Raw genomic sequence first — 23,903 nt, forward strand, 5'->3', positions numbered from 1 at the left:
TTAAGGGATGTAGAAGGTTGGCGTGGTGGTAGAGTTGCTGCCCTACAGCGCCAGAGACCCTGGTTCGATCTTGCCTATTGGTGCTGTCAGTACAGAGTTTGCCCATTCTCCCTGTGACAGCGTTGGTTTTCTCCGTGTGCTCTGGTTTCCGCCCACACACCAAAAACAAACAGGTTTTTAAGTTAATTAGCTTACTTGTGTTAATTGTGAATGCCCCTAGTGTGTAGGGTGGGGATCGCTGTTCAGCATGGAATCGGTGGGCCAAAGGGCCTATTTCCACACTGTATCTCTAAATGAAACTAAACTAAAGGAGAGATAGACTGATAAATTAAATTAGGTTGCATGGTTTGATTAAACGTCAGAACAAATTCGAGTGTCCAAATTGTCTTCCTCTATCCTTAAGGTTTGAAGTGTTCAAGTGGATGAACTAAACATACCAAAGATAAATTGGAGGGGGGGAACTGCAATAATTAAATTGCTAACAGGAAAAACAATTTTTAATGACATTGGTGCACTTTCTAAACAACAAAACCCACGACAAAAGAACATGTTGTAGCTTATTTTGCTACGATTAATAGGTAAAAGGCTCCACATGGGAGCACTCTGTAATCTTTCAGCTCATCTACACTTATAATTAATCATTGCCTGTCATACAGAAGGAAGCACATTATTTACAATAAATGTATTTTTAAAGGTTTACAAACGATCTCGATACAGCTACGATCAATACAAGTCAAGCAAACACACAGGTTGTTCCATTCTAAGTATAGCTGGTGCTTATATTCCACTTGAATGTGTAGAACATGAATCAGTGTGGGAGGACTTTCAATGAATGCATTTGTTCCCCTGGTCAGGGAAACCATTTCAATGCCACCACTACAAACAAAATGGCCGATGCACCACAAATGCACAATTGTCCTTGTCAATACATGATAAGCCATCGATACATGACTAATACCTTCTTAGAATCAGTAGTTTAATCATTTACTCTACCAATTGTCATCGAGTCATACTGTGGCGAACAGGCCCTTTTTCCGCCCAACTTGCCCACATCGGCCAACATGTCTCAGCTACACTAGTCCCACCAGCCTGCACTTGGTCCATATCCCTCCAAACTTGTCCCATCCATGTACCTGCCTAACTGCTTCTTAAATGTTCGTATAGCCCCAGCCTCAACTACCTCCTCTGGCAGCTTGCTCCATGCACCCACCACCTTTTGCGTGAAAAAGTTACCCCTCAGATTCCTATTAAATCTTTTCCCCTTCACCTTGAACCTATGTCCTCTGATCTTCGATTCTCCTACTCTGGGCAAGAGATTCTTTGCATCTACCCGATCTATTCCTCTCATGATTGTTAAATTGTTTGCGGCATGCTCCCATGAATTGCAATGTGGTTGCGAACAGGTATCCTTCCTGTGTAATGTTGCATATCCAACAGGACACAAGGGAAAACTTCCCTGTTCTACGACAATGGTTGGCATTGTCCATGCCAACCTAGTTTGCGTAGAGGGCTGGTCCCATTTGTCTGTGTGTGGCCCATAACCCTCCAAACTCTACATTTCCATATATCTGTCCAAATGTCTTTCAGCCTTGTTGTGTTTTACATTGTGCACGGACTTTGGGTTTCACAAGCTTTGAATTTTGTTGTAACGTTACCAAATAATACTTTCTTCCTGAAAAGGCAGACAGGCCCTTAGTTTCCACAAATGCAGTAACAAAGAACAGAAAGGAAAGAACATCAGAAAGAATATCACCTTTTGAAATCTATTCTGACCAGCCACCAATACATGAGTAATACCAAATAGTTTAATAATTTAATCTATCAATAATAAAATAATATAAAGCAGTAAAAGTCGATTTTAACCTAGATTCACACTGCTGTTGTAAAAGCAAAGCCAAACATGGTGTTTGAAAGTGCTGAATGATTCCTCTTTGATAATTGTTATTAAACTATACATGGCACCTATTGCTATATCAAAAACATCTTGGAGATCTTACAATAGAAAATGCAGGGACTATCGCAAAATGTTCAAGAAACATTTAGACAGGTACATGGATGGGACAGGCTTTGAGGGATATGGGCCAAACGCAGGCAGCTGAGACTAGTGTAGATGGGACGTGTTGGTCGGTATGGGCAAGTTGGGCAGATGGGCTTGTTTCCACAATGTAGGTCTCGATGTTTCTATGAGTCTAAGTGCTTTTCATGACCTCCTCAAAGTGCTTTCTAACTAATGATGTAATCTTTGAAACATTGTCAATGTTGCAATGGGTATTAAGTTACTCATACAGCATAGCCAGTTGTTTGTGGGCGATTAATTGGCTGAAGACTAACTGTGGGGCAATACCACTGAGGAGGTATCCCTTACGTCTGCATGGAAGGCATCCATGGATTGGTTTGCATGTACCTGAGATATTGGATAAATCCCAGTTTAATATCTCAGAAATATGCACGTCTAACATCTCATTAACATCTCAGGAGATGCATTCGCCTTTCATGTCTCTTTTACTTTCAACTCCTTCTTCTGCTAGGAGGTGTTTGCTAAAAGACTCAGAAAGATGATAGTCCAAGTAAATTAAGATATCAGTCTTTTTGAAAGAATCTGAAACTTCAAAGGAGGGAAGGACACAGGTCAAAAGACACTTGGACACATATGGGTAGGAAGATGGATCGAGAGATACAGCATGGAAACAGGCCATTTGTTCCACCAATTTCATGCTGACCACCAATCATCCATTTATACTGCACGTCTTTGGAGGGTGGGAGTATGGGAGGAAACTGGAGCACCCAGAGAAACCCCACGCGGTCAGAGGGAGGACGTACAAACACCGTATAGACAGCACCCGTGTTCAGGATAAAACCCAGGTCTCTGGCACCATGAAGCTGCAACGGGGCCGCTGGGCCAGCCATGCAGCCATCTCTGGAGAAAAGGAATAGGCGACGTTTTGGTTCGAGACCCTTCTTCAGACTCCCTCCTTGTCGGAGTCAAAGATGTGTTTTGGGTGTTTTGGGCTGTTTCTCTTATTGCCGAATATCCCTGCTGTATTAGAGAGCAGGAGGATCCCAGCACAATTCCCACTCCTGGATAACAGCAAGTAGGAAAATTGCAGGGTGTTGTATTGGGTCGAGAAATGCAGACACAACATCCAGAGAAAACAGTAGAAAACCCTAAAGAAGAAATAGGAGACTATGATTGGGTTTTCTCTTTCCAACAGGACACATGTGAGAGACACCCACTGTTACCGCAAGACCACAAGACCTATGAGCAGAATTAGGCCATTCAGCCCATCGAGTCTGCTCCGCCATTCAATCAAGGCTGATTGAGTTTTCCCTCTTCATTTTCCTGCCTTCTCCTTATTACCTCTGATGCCCTTACTAATCAAGAACCTATCAATCACCACTTTAAAAATACCCAAATGACTTGGCCTCCAGAGCAGTCTATTAATTCCACAGATTCAATACCCTCTGGCTAAAGAAATTCCTCCTCATCTCCAATCTAAAGGTACATTTCTAAAGGTACAAAAGAATACAACTTTTATTCAGAGGTTGTGCCCTCTGGTCCTAGACTCTCCCACTACTGGAAGCATTCTCTCCACATCCACTCTATCTGGGCCTTTCTTTATTTGCAGGTTTTAATGAGATTCCCCCTTACCCGTCTAATGTTCAAAATCCTATAAAGGACACAATGAGGGTTCACCCATTTGTCCCAATGGGTCGTTAAAACATGAAAGGGTGGCAGCAAGAACTAAAGGGAGACACAAGGAAGTACATATGCTGGAATCTTGTGTAGAACAGAGGGCTGGAGGCAGCATCTGTGGAGAACATGCATAGAATACTAACTGTGGGGCAATATGCCTGAGGAGATCTCCCTTTAGTCTGCATGGAAGGTATACAGTGGATTGTTTTGCATTCGAGTTAAGACTCTCTCATGATCCTATGTCCCATATTCCGTGGTAACTTGTATGCAGTGGGTGGGGAAGAAATGACCCGTGATCGCATGTGGGTGGGGCAGTCTGGATCTGGCAAGAGATGGCAGAATTTTCATATCCTCTGCCATTATCCTGTCTGATGCTATCTGGAAATGCACTGTGAAATGGAACCCAAGCATCACGCATTGGAAGAGATGCATGGACCACTTTGTCACTTTAGTTTCTCTGCTTATTTTGGAAGAACGGAAAGCTTACATGATCAGCATCTGCAGGCAACCATTCATTCACGTGACCTTAAAAGACACAAAGTGCTGGAGTAACTCAGCGAGCCAGGCATGTTCTCTCTGGAGAACATGGATAGGCGCCATTTCAAGTTGGGACCCTTCTTCATCATGCATTCAAACTTCACCTGTCCATGTTCTCCAGAGATACTGCCTGGCTCGCAGAACTACTTTAGCGCTTTGTGTCTCTTTTTACAGACAAGCATCTGCAGTTCCTTGCGTCTGCATTCATGGCACCTTTCTTGCAGTCTGCAGCACACCCTGCAGCAGCAAAGACACAAGCACAGACTGCAACACTGAGAGTTGATATGAGGTTTGGACATGGTTACTACTTTAGAGTTCCTCCAGTACTTTGCATTTTGATTGCAACATCTGCAGTTCCTTCTAACTCCACTTTACAGCTTTAGAATATTAAGTAGCTATAGCACTCGTTGAGAGTTTTGAATTATCAGGCTGTGCACAAAATTCTCTGCTTCCTGGCTAATTCAACAACTAACCTCTCATACCGCGACTGTTGCATTACCCTTTCCGAGCTCAAATGTTGTTTTGTTAAAGTTAAAGTTATTTCGTTGATGACATTTAGAAGATATAGGGGTTCAGTTTAGTTTAGAGAAACAACGTGGAAATGGGTCCTTCGGCCCACCGAGTATGTGCCCGACCAGCGATCTCCCGTACACTAGTTCTGCCCTACACACTAGGAACAATTTACAGAAGCCAATAAACCTACAAATCCGTACCCCCTCAGAATATGGGAGGAAACCGGAGCACCCGGAGAAAACCCACGTGGTTACAGGGAGAAAGTGCAAACTCCGTACAGACAGAACCTGTAGTCAGGATCAAACCCAGACCTCTGGTGTTGGAAGGCAGCAACTCTATCACTGCACCACTGTGCCATCCCTGGAGGTGCCATCTATTAAATGGAGACATTCAAGTTACTCCCTTGTGATCCCACAGTCATGTTTGATAACCTTTCTGGTGTGGCAGTTGACTTTGCTGTGCCTGAGCTCAACTACTTCACTGATTTGCCTGAGCTATTACTGCAGAGAGTAGCCTCAGTCTCCCTCCAGCCATCTTCTCTTTCAAGCAAGAATGCCACCATCTTATTATCATTGGTTTCCCAAGAGAGGCACAAATCTGCACTAAAGATCAAATGCCAGCTGGAAATACAAAGAATTTAATCCCATTGAGTTGTAGAGTCATCGATCTGTACAGCACATAGACAAGTCCTTGTCCATTGTCCATGACAACCAACTTGGCATAGTGGGCTGGTCCCATTTGTGTGTGTGTATGTGTGTGGCCCATAACCCTCCAAACCCTTCCGATCCAAACGTCTGTCCAAATGTCTTGCACCCTCCTATTCCATATTGTGTTTTACATTGTGCATTTGGAGAGTTCTCAAGTTTTGAATTGTACTGTCAGGTTATCAAATATTGGCCATTAGTGAAACAAGTGCTGACTTCCTTGAGATAGACGGGGGAACTATCTCACTCTTCCTGTAGGTGCATGAGAGAAGCCTGAAACTGATTGATTTACTTATGCCTTAATATGAGATATGTTTCATGTAGGTGTGTATCCTGAGACGTCATAAGGGCTTTGGCTAATTCTCTTCCACTAAATACGGCAAGAATGGGATACTGAAAGCTATTCCAGTATTGGAATAAAAAGTGGGGAGCTCAAATTGTGTAAACAACAAAGCAACCTATGGTAAATAGTTCTTGGAGCCCATAAAAGCCTGGCAAGTGTGATACAGTTATATTGGGATATAGTGCGCCTTTCATTCAGTGTGTCAGCAATTAAGGATTAATTTTGCATCCAATTTCAAAGTCATTTCATATGAAACTCATAGGTCTGCCGGGTGCTTGGTTACTTGAAAGGGAAAGAAGCAATCATATCCTACTCAAGTGATGGCTCAACAACCTTTGAATGATGTAGGCATTGGGGTTAATGGTAACTTATAATAAACTACATTTACCTGCTCACATTGTTAGGCTCAGTAACTCCTTCATATTCACAGTGTAAGGCAATGAAAGAACTGACATTGTGTGCTAGCTTTCATGCTGATAATGAGGCAACTTTGTTATAGTTTGTGTATCTCAGACAAGCGTAATCATTTGTCTCTGGAAAGATCAGCTATACACTTAATGGGAGAGTGTGTCATCGTGTGAAAAATAAATATATATCTATACAATGGATGAGCATTTTCGCAGTACTAACTGCGAATGAAGGAATCTGTAAATACAATGTCTGGCAAATTCAGACTCGGCAGTACCTGAGAATGTGCTTTACAGCACCAGTGGCAACTCCTGAAGACTTCTTTGCATTGCGAGATCGCGTAGACACTGTGTGGGGAGGAGAAATTTCAGGTGACAGAAGAAAAATAGGTGGAGCCAAAGTAAATGCCCTCACAATTGATTATTGCCGAGTTATTTCTAGTACTTTGGGTAAAATGATAGCCCAACTAAAATACACAATATATTACCAAGCAATGATGAACTAAAACGCATGTGTTTATTGCAGATGGCAACAGACCAAAGGTAAATGAAACCAAGAATGAGCTGATGACAATGAGTGGGTGGGAGCCCAGTGCTTGTGAAGTGAAGGACATGATAGATGCCTGGGTTTGGTGGATTATATTGTGATCAAATATTCATTCATCTTCCACTGGGACATTTTTGCACTGAAGGCTTTAAATGTTATATGAACGTGTTGCCAGGGTGAGACCACATGTAAACTGGAGGAACGACATCTCATATTCCCCTTGGGTAGCTTACAACTCAACCATATGAACATTGAATTCACTAACTTTATGTAGCACCCCCTCCCTTCCCTCCCTCTCGTTCCTATGCTTGCCCACCCATTTCTTCCTCTATCCCAATCTTCTTTCCAACTCTTTCTATCTGACACCATTTTGTCTCCTTTTCATCTCTAGCCTTTGTCTAGCCAACTTCCAATCCAGCCACGACACCTGTATCCACCTATCGCTTGCCAGGCTTTGTCCCGTTCCCACCTCTATTTTCCAGCTGTCTCCATCCCTACAGCCATCAGTCTGAAGTAAGGTCGCGACCCCGAAATATCACCTATCCATTCCTTTCGCAGATGCAGTTTGACTTGCTGAGTTTTTCCAGCACTGTCTGTTTTGCTCTGGATTCCAGTATCTGCAGTCCCTTGTATCTCCATATGAAGCCGTTAGCTCATGCTGCCTCTCAGTCTTCAGTCTTCACTATTCCTTTTTAACCTTGTCTAAACCCAGAGGAGTAGGCATCCTTCGACTAATTTTAATTAGGCCAATGACTAATGTAGGGCCAAAGACATTCCAGCATCTACACTTTTATTTGTTTTTGTTTTATAATGTAATTAATATTCTTGTTCAGGTGTGCAAGTGCTACTTGAGGTGCATATCCACAAACATTGCTGCTGCCTTTATTGGTTTCATCCTTTAGACTTTAGATTTTACAGGTACAGTATAGTGTGGAAACAGGCCCTTCGGCCCACCGAGTCTGTGCTGACCAGGGATCATCCAGGACACCAGCACCATCCTGCACACTAGGGACAAATTACAAGTTACAGAAGCCAATTGACCTACAAATCTGTACGTCTATGGAGTGTGGGAGGAAACCTGAGCACCCAGAGACAACACACACGGTCACAGGGAGGACGTACAAACTCCGTACAGACAGCACCCATAGTCAAGATCGGACCCGGGTCCCTAACGCTGTAACGCGTTAACTCTACCACTGCGCCACTCTGCCCCCCATGGCAGAACCATCCCTATGGTCCCACTATCCTGTTAACTGTAGCAATACTTATTTTCTGTAACCCTCTTGCATCAAAGCAATTTGGAGCACTGCATTCCAGTGCTGGAGTAACTCAACAGGTCAGCAGCATTTCTGGAGGACATGAACAGGTGACGTTTCAGGTCAGGACCATCTTCAGACTACAGGGGGTGTAGGGCGGGGTGGACAAAGCCAAGCAAGTGATATGTAGCCACAAGGCACAGCAGATGCTAGTTTCCAACAAGAGACACAAAGTGCTGGAGCAACTCAATGGCTCAGGCAGCACCTCCAGAAAACATGATTATGCGACCTTTCGGGTCGTGATTGTTCTTCAGCCTGAATGTAGCAGGAGGGAGAAGAATGGAAGAGAGGTGAGGATGGAACAAAGACAGTCGAGTGATAGGTTGGTACAGGTGAAGGGAGGGGCAAAGAAGAGCAGGAATGAAAAGACTAGGAGATTAGGAAAGAGGGAGAGAAGAATGTGAAGCGAGAAGAAGGGATATAGGTGGAGGGGGAGGGGAAGGGGCAGTGTAGGGGCAGGAATGTGGGAGAGACGGGTGCGCATTTAGCAAGGGTAAAGGGAGCGAGGGGGAAAAAAGTGGTGGGTGGGGAGATTGTATTGATAAATTTGTAACACTTTCCAATCAGGGTTGCTGTTAATGATGCTTTACTTGCCACAACCTCACATGTAACCATAAATCACACACACAAATAAGCTGCATCTATTATGAACTGCCTCTTGACTGCCTCAATCAGTCATCTTGTCCATACCCCACATGCTCCACATATTCCCTCCCCCACTTTCTCTCCTGCGTCTATTAACTAACTTCTCTCACTCTCTCCCCCATAGTTATGATGAAGGTCCTGGACGCTGAAATATCAACAGGTTATCTCTCCACAGATGCTGCCTGACTTGCTGTGTGCTTCCAGCATTTCCTATTTTGATATCAGATTTCCAGCCCCTGCTGTATATTATTAAGTTTCAAGTCACTATTGTAGTTTTTTAAAATTTGGTTCGTGACCATTTTGCAATACTCTGTGAATAATATTTCTTACAAGGCAGTGTAAATATTCACGCTGCCTATTGTAGTTCCTACTCTGCTCATGAAAATAAATAAAAATATAAATAGAGTCTAATGACCATTGGCATATCTAAAATATGAATGTTATTTAATAGAAAACACCATACACCATGCTCTTTCTAAATATTCCAAACTACTTAAAATCTTTACCTGTCACTTCGCCAATTGCACATGTTGTAATGTACCCTGTATCCTTTCCTTCCACTTCCTTTTCTAAAATCCCTTGACAGAACGCTTGATGCACCTTTATAGGATATTGGTGAGGCCGCATTTGGAGTATTGTGTACAGTTCTGCTTCCCCATTACAGGAAAGATGTTGAAGGTTTGGAGAGGGTGCGGTGGAGGTTTACCAGAATGATGCTTGGATTAGAGGGTTTCAGCTACGCGGAGAGGTTGGATAGACTTGGGTTGTTTGCTCTGCAGTGTCGGAGGTTGATGCCGAGACCTGATAGAAGTATATAAAATTATGGGAGGCATAAGATAGGATAGTCAGCCAGTGCCTTTCTCCCAGTGTGGAAATATCCAATACTAGATAGAGGGCACAGCTATAAGGCGAGAGGAGGAACGTTTAATTGAGATGAGCATGGCAAGTATTTTTCCACAAATGGTGGTGGGGGCCTGGAACTCATTGCCGGGGGGGGGGGGGGTGGTGGAGGTGGATGCGATAGTGGTGTTTAAGAGGCTTGTAGACAGGTGTATGGAAGTGTGGGGAATAGACCAATACGGATCACGTACAGGCAGATGAGATTAGAAACATAGAAATAGGTGCAGGAGTAGGCCATTCGGCCCTTCGAGCCTGGACCTAGATTGGTGCATCTAGGCTTTGTATTGTGGGTGGAAAAGCCCATTTCCTGTGCTTTATTGTTCTATGTCCTATGTTCTAAGACTTACTTTGTTAAATGACTTTTCAATGGAAGTTGTTTTATGTGACATATATCATATTGCTACATTTGTAAAAGGGGGGAGAAAGCATTGAAAAGGATGTCGCTTCTATTTGAAAGTAAATGGCTATGTTATTATTATTGTTGGTGAACAGTCATGCATAATATCAGGTGCAACAATGCAAGAGGCGAGGGATGAGATGACTGGCCTCCCCGGCATGGAAGTGGGAGGAATGTGTTGACACTGTAGCAAAAGCCAAGAACACTTACTACATTGATGTTCATGAAATACAAAAATAAGCTCCCTTGTATATAAAATGATGAGAGGCATTGATAGGGTAGACAGTCAGAACCCTTTTCCCAGGGTGTCAATGTCCAGCGCTAGAGGGCATAGATATAAGGTGAGAGGGGGAATGTTTAACAGAGATGTGCGGGGCAAGTTTTTTTATACAGAGAGTGGAGGGGACGGGGCCTTTGGAATGCACAGCCAAGGGGTGATGGTTGAAGCAGATAGGTTGGTGGCATTTAAAAGATCTTTGGATACGCCGGGAATGGAGGGATGTGGATTATGTGTAGGTGGATGAGTGATAGTCTTGGCATTATGTACAGCACAGACATTGTGGGCCGAAGGGCCTGTTCTTGTGCTGTAGTGTTATATGCTCTATGTTCTGCGACACCTATGTTCTATGTGCTGCATACCTTATTTAGACAGAGGGTGGTGGGGGCCTGGAACACACTGCCAGGGATGGTGGTGAAGCCAGATGCGATAGTGGCATTTAAAAGGCTTGTAGATAGGCACATGGCAGTGCAAAGAATAGAGGGATATTGTTTGCTAGCAGCACAATGTGTGATTAAATTCTTTTTAATTAAGACAACGCTCCTTACACTGGGAGGAACTACTTACACTACTAACAACAAGGAGCCAAAATGTCAACAAAATAATATCCTGACTGCTGAATACAGTACGTGAAGCAGTTACAATGTTAAGGTTTACAAGAACTGCAAAAGGTACTTTTCAATTTAAAGTTCAAGTGTGATTTCAAACATAGTAATTAGCAAAATCCTGCAAATTATGGAGAGCAAACGTAAACGTATAATTTTCTTAAATACTTTAGTAAAATGCGGAGGTCAGATTTGCAAAATGGTGCAACTTCAAGGAAATTGGTAACTGACCACATGTATTTTGTTGAAATTTCACTTTCAATAGGAGCACAAAAGATGGCAATTAATCGTCACATGTTTTAAAGTGACCTTTTTTTTGATGTTTTGAGCTTCTCATGCATTACGTAAAGCATTCAATTTGGATTGGAAGTGGAGTGAGTTTAAGGACATTGGTACAGTTGTCAAAGGTTACGGGGAGCAGGCAGGAGAATGGGGTTGAGAGGGAAAGATAGATCAGCCATGATTGAATGGCGGAGTAGACTTGAAGGACTGAATGGCCTATTTCTAATTGTACGACGCATTCATTTGTGACCTTTGCCACACTAGGGCGTAGGACAGAATTTTTCAACTTCTAAACAGGAAGAGACTACCAATGAGGTCAATGATGTTACCTTCAGTTGTGGAAAAGTACATGAGAAGCAACCAGCCATCTCAACCAAGACCAACGGCATTTTTTTTTCCAAAGTAATATCACAGACTTGATGTAACCTCAACAAAGGAACAACTCAGCCATGGTTGAAGCAGATAGATGGATCGAGGTTCTCTTTTGATTGTTATTACATGGTGATCAAAAGTGAGCGCAAAGTTTCAATGTACCCACTGCTTAAATCTTCAAACCTCTCATGGGCCATCTGAGTGTTATTTTCATCCCTGTGGAACCATCATCTAATTCAGTGGAGATAAACACAAAATGCTGGAGCAACTCAACGGGAGAGCCAGCATCTATGGAGAAAAGGAATAGGTGACTTTTTGGGTCACGACCCTTCTTTAGAACTTCTTCCCTGTCTGAGGAATGATCACCCATTCCTTCTCTTCAGAGATGCTGTCTGACCCCCTGAGTTACTCCAGCCATTTGTGTCTATCTTCATCTGTTCTTTCCTACATCCAATTCGGTGGTATGTGTTGCAAACACTCATGGTTTGTATTTATAGACATTATCTAACTTGGCAACCAACTGCGCTGACTGTCCAAAATCAAGCTGGTTGTCTTTCTGATTCTGTATAATGATTAAAACATAGAACAGTACAGCAAAGGATCAGGCCCTTCAGCCCAAAATGTTTCTGCAGAACATGATGCCAAGACCAACTCTTATATGATTGCATATAATCAATATCCCTCCAATGCTGCATATCCACGTGCCTATCCAAAAGTCTCTCAAATGTCACTATTGTATCTGCTTCAACTACCACCTGCACCAGTGCATTCCAGGCACTCACCACCTTCATAAACTTGCCCAATATATTTTACTATCCCATGGTTTCAGAACTTCCAAGAATTCCTCCAGCCCTGGGGGTTAACAAGTAATTATGTTTTTCATGCTTTCCGTTTGTAAGAGAGAACTTTATATGTAAACAAGTTCCCATTCATGAGGGGGGTTTGAATACATTAGTGTCATACAGCACGGAAACAAGCCCTTCGGCCCAAGCCATCCATGCCGACCAAAATGCCCCGTCTAAGCCAGTCCCACTCTCCAGCATTTGGCCCATATCCCTCTAAACGTTTCCTTTCCATGTACCTGACCAGGTGTCTTTTAAATGTTGTTATTGTATCTGTCTCAACTACCTCGTTCCATACACCCATCACTTTCCGAATGAAAAGCTGCCTCTCGGATTCCTATTAAATCTTTCCCCTCTCACCTTAAACTTAGGTCCTCTGCTTTTGATTCTCCTATCCTGAGTAAAAGACACAGTGTGCATTCACCCTATCTTTTCTCCTTGTGATTTTATGAACCTCTATATGGTCACCCCTCTGCTTCGTGCACTCCAAGGAAGGCAAAATAATCATTTGGAACCAGAAGTAGACAAAAATGGTAAAGAAACTCAGCGGGTGAGGCAGCATCTATGGAGCGAAGCTGCCTCACCCGCTGAGTTTCTCCAGCGTTTTAGTCTACCTTCGATTTTTCCAGCATCTGCAGTTCTTTCTTAAACACTTGGAACCAGATGGTGATTTGCAATTAAAAAGGGAACTCTCATGGTGACACCGCAAGTACAATTCACAGCAAAATATCCCTCCAGACCTGTGAATTGTTAGATTTCAAGATAGTACTAGCTCTGAGTTCATTGTCATTTACTTCCAAAATACTAAGAGGCTGGAAGTTACCCAATCTTAATCAATTAATAACATAATGCAAGTAAGATGAGGCAAATAGTCACTCAGCCATTTTCTTTTCCAAGACTGGCTAAACTGAGGCCTAACAATTGCCTCTCCATCATTACAAATAGAACAATGAGCCATCTCCTTAGATTAAGCAATTAGAGATGATCATCTGGAGACTGGTTGATGTTGCATTAAGCAACTGTGTTTCATTATGTGTTGATGCCAAGTCGTAATAAGACTCAGCTGCTATTCTGAAGTAAAGAAGGAAACATTTTGTAGGTTAATTCACTTCTGTAAAAATGTCCTAGTGTGCGGGGAGTGGATGAGAAAGTGGGATAACAGAACTAGCGTGAATGGGTGATCGATGGTTTGGCATGGACTCGGTGGGCTGAAGGGCCTAGTTTCCATCCTGTTTCACTAATTAAACTAAACTACATTGGCTGTATCACTGAATTAAATTGAACGAAACAAAAGATTGTTAAGGGCTTGGACACGCTAGAGGCAGGAAACATGTTCCCGATGTTGGGGGAGTCCAGAACCAGGGGCCACAGTTTAAGAATAAGGAGAAAGCCATTTAGAACGGAGGCGAGGAAACATTTTTTCTCCCAGAAAGTGGTGAATCTGTGGAATTCTCTGCCTCAGAGGGTAGTGGAGGCAGGTTCTCTGGATGCTTTCAAGAGAGAGCTAGATAGGGCTCTTAAAAATAGCGGAGTCGGGGGATATGGGGAGAAGGCAGGAACGGGGTACTGATCGGGGATGATCAGCCATGATCACATTGAATGGTGGTGCTGGCTCGAAGGGCCAAATGGCCTGCTCCTGCACCTATTGTCTATTGTCTATTGTCTAAAACTAAACTGAACTAAACTGGTGGAGGAACACAATGGTCAGGCAACATCTGTAGAAGGAAATGGACAGAATCCATTTTGGGTCAGGATGTCAATCTGAAAAAGAGTCCTGATCTGAATCGTGGTACTTTCCTGTGTCTTAGAACATAGAACACAGGACGATGCTGCACATGACAGGCCCTTTAGTCCACAATGTCTGTGCCAAACATGATGCCAAGATAAACTAATCTCTGCCTGCTCATGATCCATATCTCTCCATTCCCTGTATGTCCATGTCCATTTAAAAGACTCTCAAAGGCAACTATTGGTGCTAATGGTGGATGGCAACATTTCAACATTCATCACCTAGTCTCGCATTCGTTGTGTCCACCTGAAATCCTGGAGACTGCTTTGAATTGAAATTATTTTTGAAACTGATCAAAGCATTCCTTGCAAAGCCCTAAGTGGCCAAACTCAATGGGTCAGGGAATGGACATGCAACATAGAACTGTATAGCACAAGAACAGGCCCTTTGGCCCACAATGTCAGTGGCGAACATGATGCCAAGACCATCATTTATTCACCTGCGCATATCCCACAGCCTCCATTCCCTACATATCCACATGCCTATCTAAAGGTCTATTAAATGCCACAAATGTATCTACTTCAACCCACACCCTTGGCAGCATGGTCTTGCCACTGACCATCCTCTGTGTAAAAAACATGCCCTACACATCTCCTTTAAACCTTGCCCCTCCCACTGTGACGTTTCGGGTTGGGTCCCTTCTTCATACTGATTCCAGCAGAATCTGCAGTTCCTTGTGTCTCAAAGATTAATTTGGTTCTATGTCCAGTTTATAGTCGGCAATGTAGTTTCATTGAATATGATTGAGCACAACACCATCGTTCAGCACTAACTTTGATGTCTGGAAGTCTAGCGTTAAGGGAAATGGTATTAGCTATGAAGTGGTTTGTTTTCAGCTGAGCAGTTTAATGGAATCACCATCAGTCCTGTGACTAGGTTTTGCAGCCCGCCCTTAATTAAAAGAACACATTAAGTAGTTTACTTGATTTGTATCTTTTGACAAAACCTTCTCCAGATTCTCCTTATTGACTCATCATTGTCAATTTGCTAGCGTTTCCATCAGCCATCAGATCGGCTTCTGTAAGCAGTTTATAAATCTACATTGGCCTTGCCAGTCGGGTGATAACGAAAGCACTTAGAGGTAGAGATGAGGAGACTGTAAATATAGCTTCATCCGGAGTATCCTGGTGCTGTCCTGCAGTGCTTGGAACTCGTCCTTTAGGGTGAGATGGTTCCACGTGTTGTCCTTGCCCTCGGATGTTGAAATCTAATACAAATCTCCTATGAGGTGGGAAGCAGAATACTCAAGTACAGGGAAAAACAAACTGCTGGATAGGGCAGTAGCGGTGGTGCAGCAGTAGCTTGATGACTTACAGAGCCAGAGATCTGGGTTCGATCCTGACCAAGGGTGCTGTCTGTACAGTGTTTGTACATTCTCCCCGTGACTGCATGGGTTTTCTCTGGGAGCTCCGGTTTCCTCCCACACTCCAAAAACGTACAGGTTTTTAGGTTAATTTGGCTACGGTAGTGCTAGTATACGAGGATCGCTGGTCTGAGTGGCTAGTGCGGACTCAGTGGGCCAAAGGGCATGTTTCCAAGCTGTATCTCTAAACTAAAACTAAACTCAAGCAGCATCTCTGGAGAAAACGGATCGGTAACGTTTCGGGTCGGGATCCTTCTTCAGACCCAAAACGTCACCCATCCATTTTCTCCAGAGATGCTGCCTGACCCGCTGAGTAACTCCAGCACTTTGTATTTACCTTTGGTGTAAACCAGCATCTGCAGTTCCTTCTTATTACAGGCTGGCATAGCTCAATAGGTCAGGTAGCATCTGTGGAGGGAATTGGACAGACGGTGCTTTGGGTCGGGACAACAGTCTAAAGAAGTCCTGCGATCTGTTATTCCAGATTTGATGCATTTACAGTTTTTATTTTAGATTTCCAAAATAAGCAAAATGACAGTTAATGCTAGGGCTTGGTGCAAGAACACTGATTAGTAGGGAAAGCAGAGAAATCAGAGCAAGTACACATGGAGTAAAGGCAATAGTGAATGATATCTAAACTGGGAGATAAACTTGTTTTTCAAACCGGACACGAACGGTAATTAATCACAGTTGTTTAAAATGACTTAATAACCGTATATTTCAGGTAAAGTGGATAATGAATGATAAAATAAGATATAGCAGTTTTCTGGTCGGGATTGATCAAATGCAAGGGTTAAAATTAAATCACATTATGTCATGTTGAATCAGGGAAGAAAAGTCCAGGTACAACATTTTTCATTCTCTTAATCAAAGAATAGTTTTAGATTGTTTTAGAATGGGAAATGATGGTTTAGGTTTAAGTTATATTATTGTGTGTACAAGGTACAGTGAAAACCTTTGTTTTGAATTCTATCTAAACAGATCAGATAATATTATTCACACATAAAATCGTCAAACTCAAGAACAAAGTGCAGAATAAAGTTCTTAGCCTTGCAATGCAATGCTTAGCATTGTCCACAGACAAAGTACAATGGTGTAGTGGTGAATTGGACAGTATCCCAGCTTATGGAAGGACTGTTCATAAGACTATTCCTGGGACTGTTGGTACATACTTTCAATCTTCTGTATCTTCTGCTGGACAGAAAAGTAGAGAAGAAGATATGACCGGGGTGAGACAAGCCTTTGATTATGTTGGCCGCTTTTCCGAGGCATCGTGAAGTGTAGATGGCGTCAATGGTGGTGAGTCTGGTCCGTGCAACGGATTGGGCTACATCCACAACTCTTGGCAACTTCTTGCCGTCTTGGGCAGAGCTGATGCCAAACCAAGCTGTGATGCAACCTAACAGTGTGCTTTCTATAGTTCACCTGGATAAGTTAGTAAGAGTCATTGGAGCCATGCCTAATTTTCTCAGTCTCTTAAGGAAGTAGAGGCATTGGAGTACCTTTGGTTGATAGTTGCAATATGGGTGATTCTCAAGAGATTGTTGGTAATATTAACACCAAGAAACATGAACCTCTCAACCATTTCCACTTTGACACCAGTGATGCTGTGATTAGGGCATTTACTCCACCATGCTTCATGAAGTCTATAACCAGTTCCTTGGTCTTGTTGATGTTGAGCGAAAGGCCGTTGTCCTGACACCACACAACTAAGTTCTCTATCTCTTTTCTACCTGTAAATTTATCACCATTTCTAGGCGATCTTCTCATTCGGACATTGGACTTTGTCTCTGGAACTGATGCACCACAAAGTTGGTGGTGGAGGCAGGTACTATAAAGAAATTTTTGGATAGACGCATGGGTAAGCAGAGAATGAAGGGATATGGATTATGTGCAGGCAGATAAGATTAATTTAACTTGGCATCATTTTCAGCACAGTCATCCTGCTCTATGTCCTATATTGTTCTGTGTCCTATATTTCTGTTCTATTCTACAGTATGCCCTATATTTCTCTGTTGCATGTACTAATCATACAACACATTGTATACACATTACACTTCGTTTCCAAAATTCTGTTCTTATCTGAATCAATAAGATTGAGGTTCCACCCAGAGTATAACAGACATTGGGTACAGCACAGTGTCTTCAACAATGCAACTTATTTCCGCATTTTTGTGCTGGTTTAAAGGGCCTGTCCTACTTGGGTGTCATTTGCGCGTCATTTACGTGACATTATTTGCGCGGCACGACGCACGACACGCGCGTCGCGGCGCACACGTGATGTTCGCATGGCGTGCATTACCCACGCATGGTGCGTGGTGACGTAGGCAGTGAAGCGCGGTCGCGCGCTGCGCCCCAGGATTTTGGGATTTTAAAAATCTTCGCGCGCCACCTACGTGCGTGAGGCGCAAATGACGCCCAAGTGGGACAGGCCCATAACTCTTTGTTGTCTAGGGTCATGTATTATCAAGAAAAGATTTGGGAACAAAAAGCATACTGGTTCTCTGTGGATCATGTCTACTATTTAACATAAGTAAGGAATAAGATTTATTTTGCAATTTAATTGCAAATGTTGATGGCAGCAGGAGAGAAATTTAAGTGGAATGAATCACCAACAAAGTCTAGGTTGGTCAAGTTACCTATTCATGTGCTTTATATCCCATTTATCCCTTTATCCCTTCTGGTCCCATTTATGTATTTCCCCAGTATCCCTGCAATTTAGGACCTTCAGGAGTTTTACATGAGAACCCTCGGACTTGAACAACAAGAAGATTTTAGAAAGAGATGCCCCATTGATGAATGGTGCAGTTTGTTCCCCCGCTCCCCTGCATCTGTAGATAGCTGCTTTCTATAAAAACATGTATCCTACTATCGGGCTACATCACAGCCTAATTTGGGAACCACTCTGCCTGAGACTGCAGGAATTCTGCAGAGTTAGTTGCACATGTAGCCCAGTCCGGTTCAGACCAGTTCATCCCACCATTTAATTCATCTACACTTTACGCTGCCTCGGAAAAGCAGCCAACATCATCAAAGATTTGTCCCACCCCTTCATTCCTTTTTCTCTCTGCTCCTGTCCAGCACGAGGCACGGAAGCTTGAAAGTGTGCAGCACCTGAATCAGGAACAGCTTCTTTCACACTGTTATCACATCAGGCTTCTGAATGCTCCTTCCATAAACTACAGTACTGTCCAATTCACCTCAATCCCATTTAGCACATTAGACGTTGTCTATGGAACTGACGCACTGAAATGCTGAAAAACGTCACCTATCCGTCATCTTCAAGAGTTGCTGCCTGACCCGCTGAGTTACTCCAGCACTTTGTGTCATGTTTTGTGAACCAGTATCTGTAGTTCTTTGTTTCGACATACAATGCTTCCACTGTTTAGAATTGCAAAAGGTGGTTCTTTACAATCTCTGGGCTTTAGTTTAAAGATACGGAATGGAACCAGTCCCTTTGGCCCACCGAGTCTGTGCCTACGAACAATTATCCATACAGTTGTTCTACCCTACACACTAGATATAATTTTACTGGAGCCAATTTAAGAGTCTGTCCCACTTTCACGACCCAATTCACGACCTCTGCCGAGTTTGCCCTTGACTCATACTCGCAGCATGGTCGTCACGAGGTCGTAGGAAGTGGTAGGAGGTCTTAGGTAGGTCGTAGCAGGCCGTGATGCTAGTCGTAGGTACTCGAGGCATCAAGTAGGTCGGGGCGTTTTTCTAGCCTGATGAAAAATGTCTACGAGTAAAAAAGGTTGTGAACTAGGTCGTGAAAGTAGGACAGGCCCTTAACCTACAAACCTGCAGGACTTTGGAATGTGGGAGGAAACCGGAGTCCCCCGGAGAAAACCCACGTGGTCACAGGGAGAATGTACAAACATGTCCCCACACAGACAGCACCCATGTTCAGGACCGAGCCCGGGTCTCTGGCGCTGTGAGGCAGCAACTCTACCGCTGCGCCACTGTGCCACCCCAATGTCATGGTTTAAATTGCCTGCATTTTGAGTAGGACATTGTGTACGATATGCACCTGGGAACTGCTGTGCATCCAAAAAATGCTTTGTGATTAATGGGAGGAGAGGAGCCATTGTTTACTCCAACTTGTGCATGGTTCTAGCCCCAATTGCTTGATTAAAAAAAATATATATAACAAGTCTCAACGTAATGTGAACCATATGAAGTTAATCGGATAAGGACCATTGGCAATGCAATTTGCATCTGAATTAGCCGTGCACTAGCATTGGTGCCTGGCTGAGGCTTTGGTACATTTATGAATTTGTGCAGCTCGCTGCAATCGATGGAATGTTTTACAATCTCATGGCAACCAAATTAGTCGATTGAGGATTCAGCAAGGTAGGTTGAGCTCTCCACCGCACACACATAAATCTATCGGGAATTCGAGAGAGAGAGAGAGAAAAAAAAACAGACTGCAGAAATTTAAACTCTATCTCCTTCTAGTTATATTGATTGACTGGCAGCCTGCCACGTGATTGGAGATCGCGTATCAATCAATACTATCCACAGCAGCACTGCACGCATATGAAGAACAAAACCACAGACCCTGCCAGCTTTCATACATCACTGAATGGAGACATTCCAAATTTCATGCAGACCATCAAACAATGCCACTGTGATTAGATATCACCGCGTAGTGCCTGATTTGAAAGGCTCTCTTCTGCCTCCTTAATAGATTGGCAATTACCAAATCTGTATCGTCTAACTGTGACGTCGCAAACAAACAGCCATTTCATTATTGTGCTTGGTTTATAGAGATACCCAGTGGCCGATAAAAGTGTCCTAAAAGGCATTTTAAGATGATTCCCATCGGACAGGGTCGGGAAATAAGCAATTACACTAACGTGTGACAACTCAGTTTGTTACCAATAGCAACCGGAATGGTCAACGCGGTGTCATAACTGCGTGAGCGCCATGGATATTCATTGACTTTCTCCTTTATTTAATCCTCTGCTGACATTTGCCGGAATTGATTCTGAACTGCAGCAAGCCCTGCCCCAAGTGGCCGTTTTTTATCTGCAAGGATATTGACAGGCTGCTCAAGTGAACGAGGCATCACAGCCGAGCTCGGCCATTTGCACTTACGTGGAGGAGACACATAGAGGAGACCAACACACAAAAAAAAATAACCGCTGAATGATATTCCATTGGGCGGCACGTTCTGGTGGAGTTCCTGCCTCACTGCGCCAGAGACTCCGGTTCCACCCTGACCTCGGCTGCTGTCTGCGTTCTGTCTGCACGTTCTCCATGTGAACGTGTGAGTTTTGTCCGGGTGCTCCGGTTTCCTCCCACATCCCATAGACGTGTCTGTGGGTTTACAGGTTAATTGGCATCTCTAAATTGTCCCTAGTGTACAGGGAGCGGATGAGAAAGTGGGATAACATGGAACTCATCTATGGTTGGCGTGGGCTTGGTGGGACAAAGGTCCTGATGGATGGATGGCCGTGATGGATGGTCTGCGTGGACTTGGTGGGACTAAGGTCCTGTTTCCATGCTGTATCTCTAAACTAAACTTCTTATTCAAGGAAAGCTGAAGTGTTCTAATCACTCCATTGCCTGGGGCCAACTAAACACAAACCACAAGCCAGGAATCATCCTTCCTACGACATCTAATTCTTCATCTTGGATCTCACCTGTTGATTTGGTGCTTGGGACCTCATTGCTCCTGAAGAGGTCTATGAAATCACAGGGGGAGTTGATAAGGTGAATGCACAGAGTCTTTTACTCAGAGTAGGGGAGTCTAGAACCTGAGGACATAAGTTTAAGGTGAGAGGGGCAAATTCTAAAAGGAACCATTTGGGCAGCTTCTTCACACAGAGGGTGGTTGGTGTAAGGAATGAGCTGCTGGAGGAATAGTTGAAGCAGGTACAGTAGCAACATTTAAAAGACACATGGACGGGGTACATGGATAGGAGGGGATATGGGCCAAAACGAGGTAAAATGGGACTAGCTTAGATGGGGGTATTTTGATCAGCATGGACGAGATGGGCCAAATGGTCTGTTTCCATGCCAGATGAATATGACTCTTATGGTTCAATGCTATATTATGATCTACAGATCGTAACTAACATTTTTTAATATCTGCATTTGTGTTTTTTTTTGACATACTATAAAGTGGAATTAAGATATCAAAATGTCCAGAATACTCAAAAAAAAAAAGTTCCCAAAAATAAGAGAGCCCAAGTGAGATATGGCGGTTTAGAGACATTGGGAAATGTAGGAAGACATGGAAAGGTGGATGACTTCTGGAAGGTAGGGTGGGGCAGAGGGAAAGGAGAATGCGTAGGATATTAGAGTCAAAAGAGTGGAGAGCAAGGTGTTTGAGGTGAGAACGTAACGAGAGGCATTGGCTGGCTACACATAAAGAAGTTTAGCAAAGAGATCAGTAACTGAGCAGCTCGGATTTTAGTTAATTAGGAACAGGAAATGTTTCAGAAAAGGATGAGAGCAATAAGGTCAGACTTTGGGAGGTTTTCATGAGCAAGAACATCCATGGAAGAAGCAGCTTGATATCATTTTGCTGCCGGATGCAAGTGCATTAGAACATGAGGGAACATGATCGGCACTGTGGCAGAGTGGCAGAGTCGCTGCCTTACAGCGCCAGAGACGCCGGTTCGATCCAGACTGCAGGTGCTGTCTGTACAGAGTTTGCACGTTCTCCCTGTGACTGCATGGATTTCCTCCGGGTGCTCCGGATTCTTCCAACATTCCAAAGACGTGCAGGTTTGCATGTTAATTGACTTCTGTGTTCCCAGTGTTTAGGGTGGAACTAGTATGGGGGGGTCACTGGTTGGCACAGATTCGGTGTCTCTCTAAAACTGAAACATAAAACACAGGGCAGTGCAGCACAGAAAAAAAGCACTTTAGCCCATAATGTCTGCGCCAAACATGATGCCAAATTAAACTAATCTCCTATGCCTGCATGTGATCCATTTCCCTTCCATTCCCCACATATTCATGTGTCTATCCAAAATACCACTGTCGTTGCTGCCTTCACCACCACCCCTGGCAGCACGTTCCAGGCACCCACCATTCTCTGTGTAAAAGACTTGCCCTGCATACTGTATCTCCTTTAAACTTTTAAGCTATGTTCTCCAGTCTTTGTCGTTTCCACCCCGTGAAAATGATTCTGGCCGTTTATCTTCCTTATGCCTTTCAGAATTATTATTTTTTGACTACCCTCAACCTCCGGCGTTCCAGAATAACAAACTATCCAAGTTTGTCCAACTTCTCCCTGTAACTAATATGATTGAATCCAGATGGCATTCCGGTAAACCTCTTCTGCACCCTCTCCAAAGCCTCCTCATCCTTCCTGCAATGGGTCGACCAGAAATGCGTGCAATACTCCAGGTGCGACCTAACCAAGGTCCTATGAGGCTGCAAGGATTCCCAGTTTGCAAAATGGATCATTAATCATGAACATAGCATTACAAATACTGGAGTGGTGGTGGTGGTGTTGTGTGTCCATGGAAAAGCAATAGATACAATATATTGTACACCAGAAAAGATTAGAGTTATGAAGAAAGTCACCCTTCAATTGCCCCTGTGCTGGTGAATAAACTGTCCAATCTCTCCTTACAGCCCTCCAATCCAGGCTGCATCCTGTTGAATCCCTTCCTCACTCTATCGATTGTTCCCACATCTTTCCTGGATGTGGTACCAAAAGAGAGAAGACACATGATACGTTGGCTGCATTGCTAGAGTATTTGATTACTAAAGTAGAAACCTCTTCCTTTGTTGCTATAGAATCTGAATGAGAAGGCATCTTGAATACTGGTCTGATCACCCTATCTGAGGAAGGAGAGAATGTCGGAAGGTTTTTCCAGTGTGGAAATCTCAGATCCGAGAGGGCCTAGCTTTAAGGTGAAGGGATGTGTGTTTCTATGCAGAGGGTGGTGAGCACCTGGGATGCGCTGCCAGGGATGTGGCGGAAAACAGAAACAGTGGAAATGTTTGATTCTGCTGTGGGGGGACACTTGTGTTGAACTCTATAATGTGTTTTGTCCATTGTCTTTATTTTTTCAACCTTTTTCTACGGTTTGTATGGAAACTTATTATTTATTTTATGTAAAGCACTTTGGTGTCAATGCGAGTTGACTTAAACCGTGCTATATAAATAAAACGTACTTACTTACAATGGTGGCATTTAAGAGATTTTTAGCTTGACACATGGATATTCATGGAAATGGCCAGATTTCTGATTTATCAGGGTGTCAAGGGTTATGGGGTGAAGGTTGGAGAATGGGGTTGAGATGGAAAGATCTATCAGCCATGATTGAATGGCAGTGCAGGCATGATGGGCTGAATGGCCTTATTCTGCTCCTGGAATATTCACGGATTGAAGTGATATGG

The 23,903-nt window shown here is 43.5% G+C and overlaps 1 protein-coding gene across 3 annotated transcripts in view; it reads right to left on the minus strand.

Annotated features, from left to right (window-relative positions):
- Positions 1-23,903, minus strand: part of LOC129711147 (hepatocyte nuclear factor 6-like) — a 90,787-nt gene that overhangs the window by 32,538 nt on the left and 34,346 nt on the right. For 2 of the 3 annotated variants that reach the window (XM_055658586.1, XM_055658585.1), the window contains exon 2: positions 6,477-6,546. The exons of the other annotated variant lie outside the window; for it this stretch is intronic. In XM_055658586.1, the coding sequence (XP_055514561.1) occupies positions 6,477-6,546 (70 nt within the window). The remainder of the gene's footprint in view (positions 1-6,476; positions 6,547-23,903) is intronic. 3 annotated transcript variants of the gene reach the window in all.

The sequence above is a fragment of the Leucoraja erinacea genome, chromosome 29 (assembly GCF_028641065.1).
Source record: "Leucoraja erinacea ecotype New England chromosome 29, Leri_hhj_1, whole genome shotgun sequence".
Lineage (NCBI taxonomy): Eukaryota > Metazoa > Chordata > Chondrichthyes > Rajiformes > Rajidae > Leucoraja > Leucoraja erinaceus.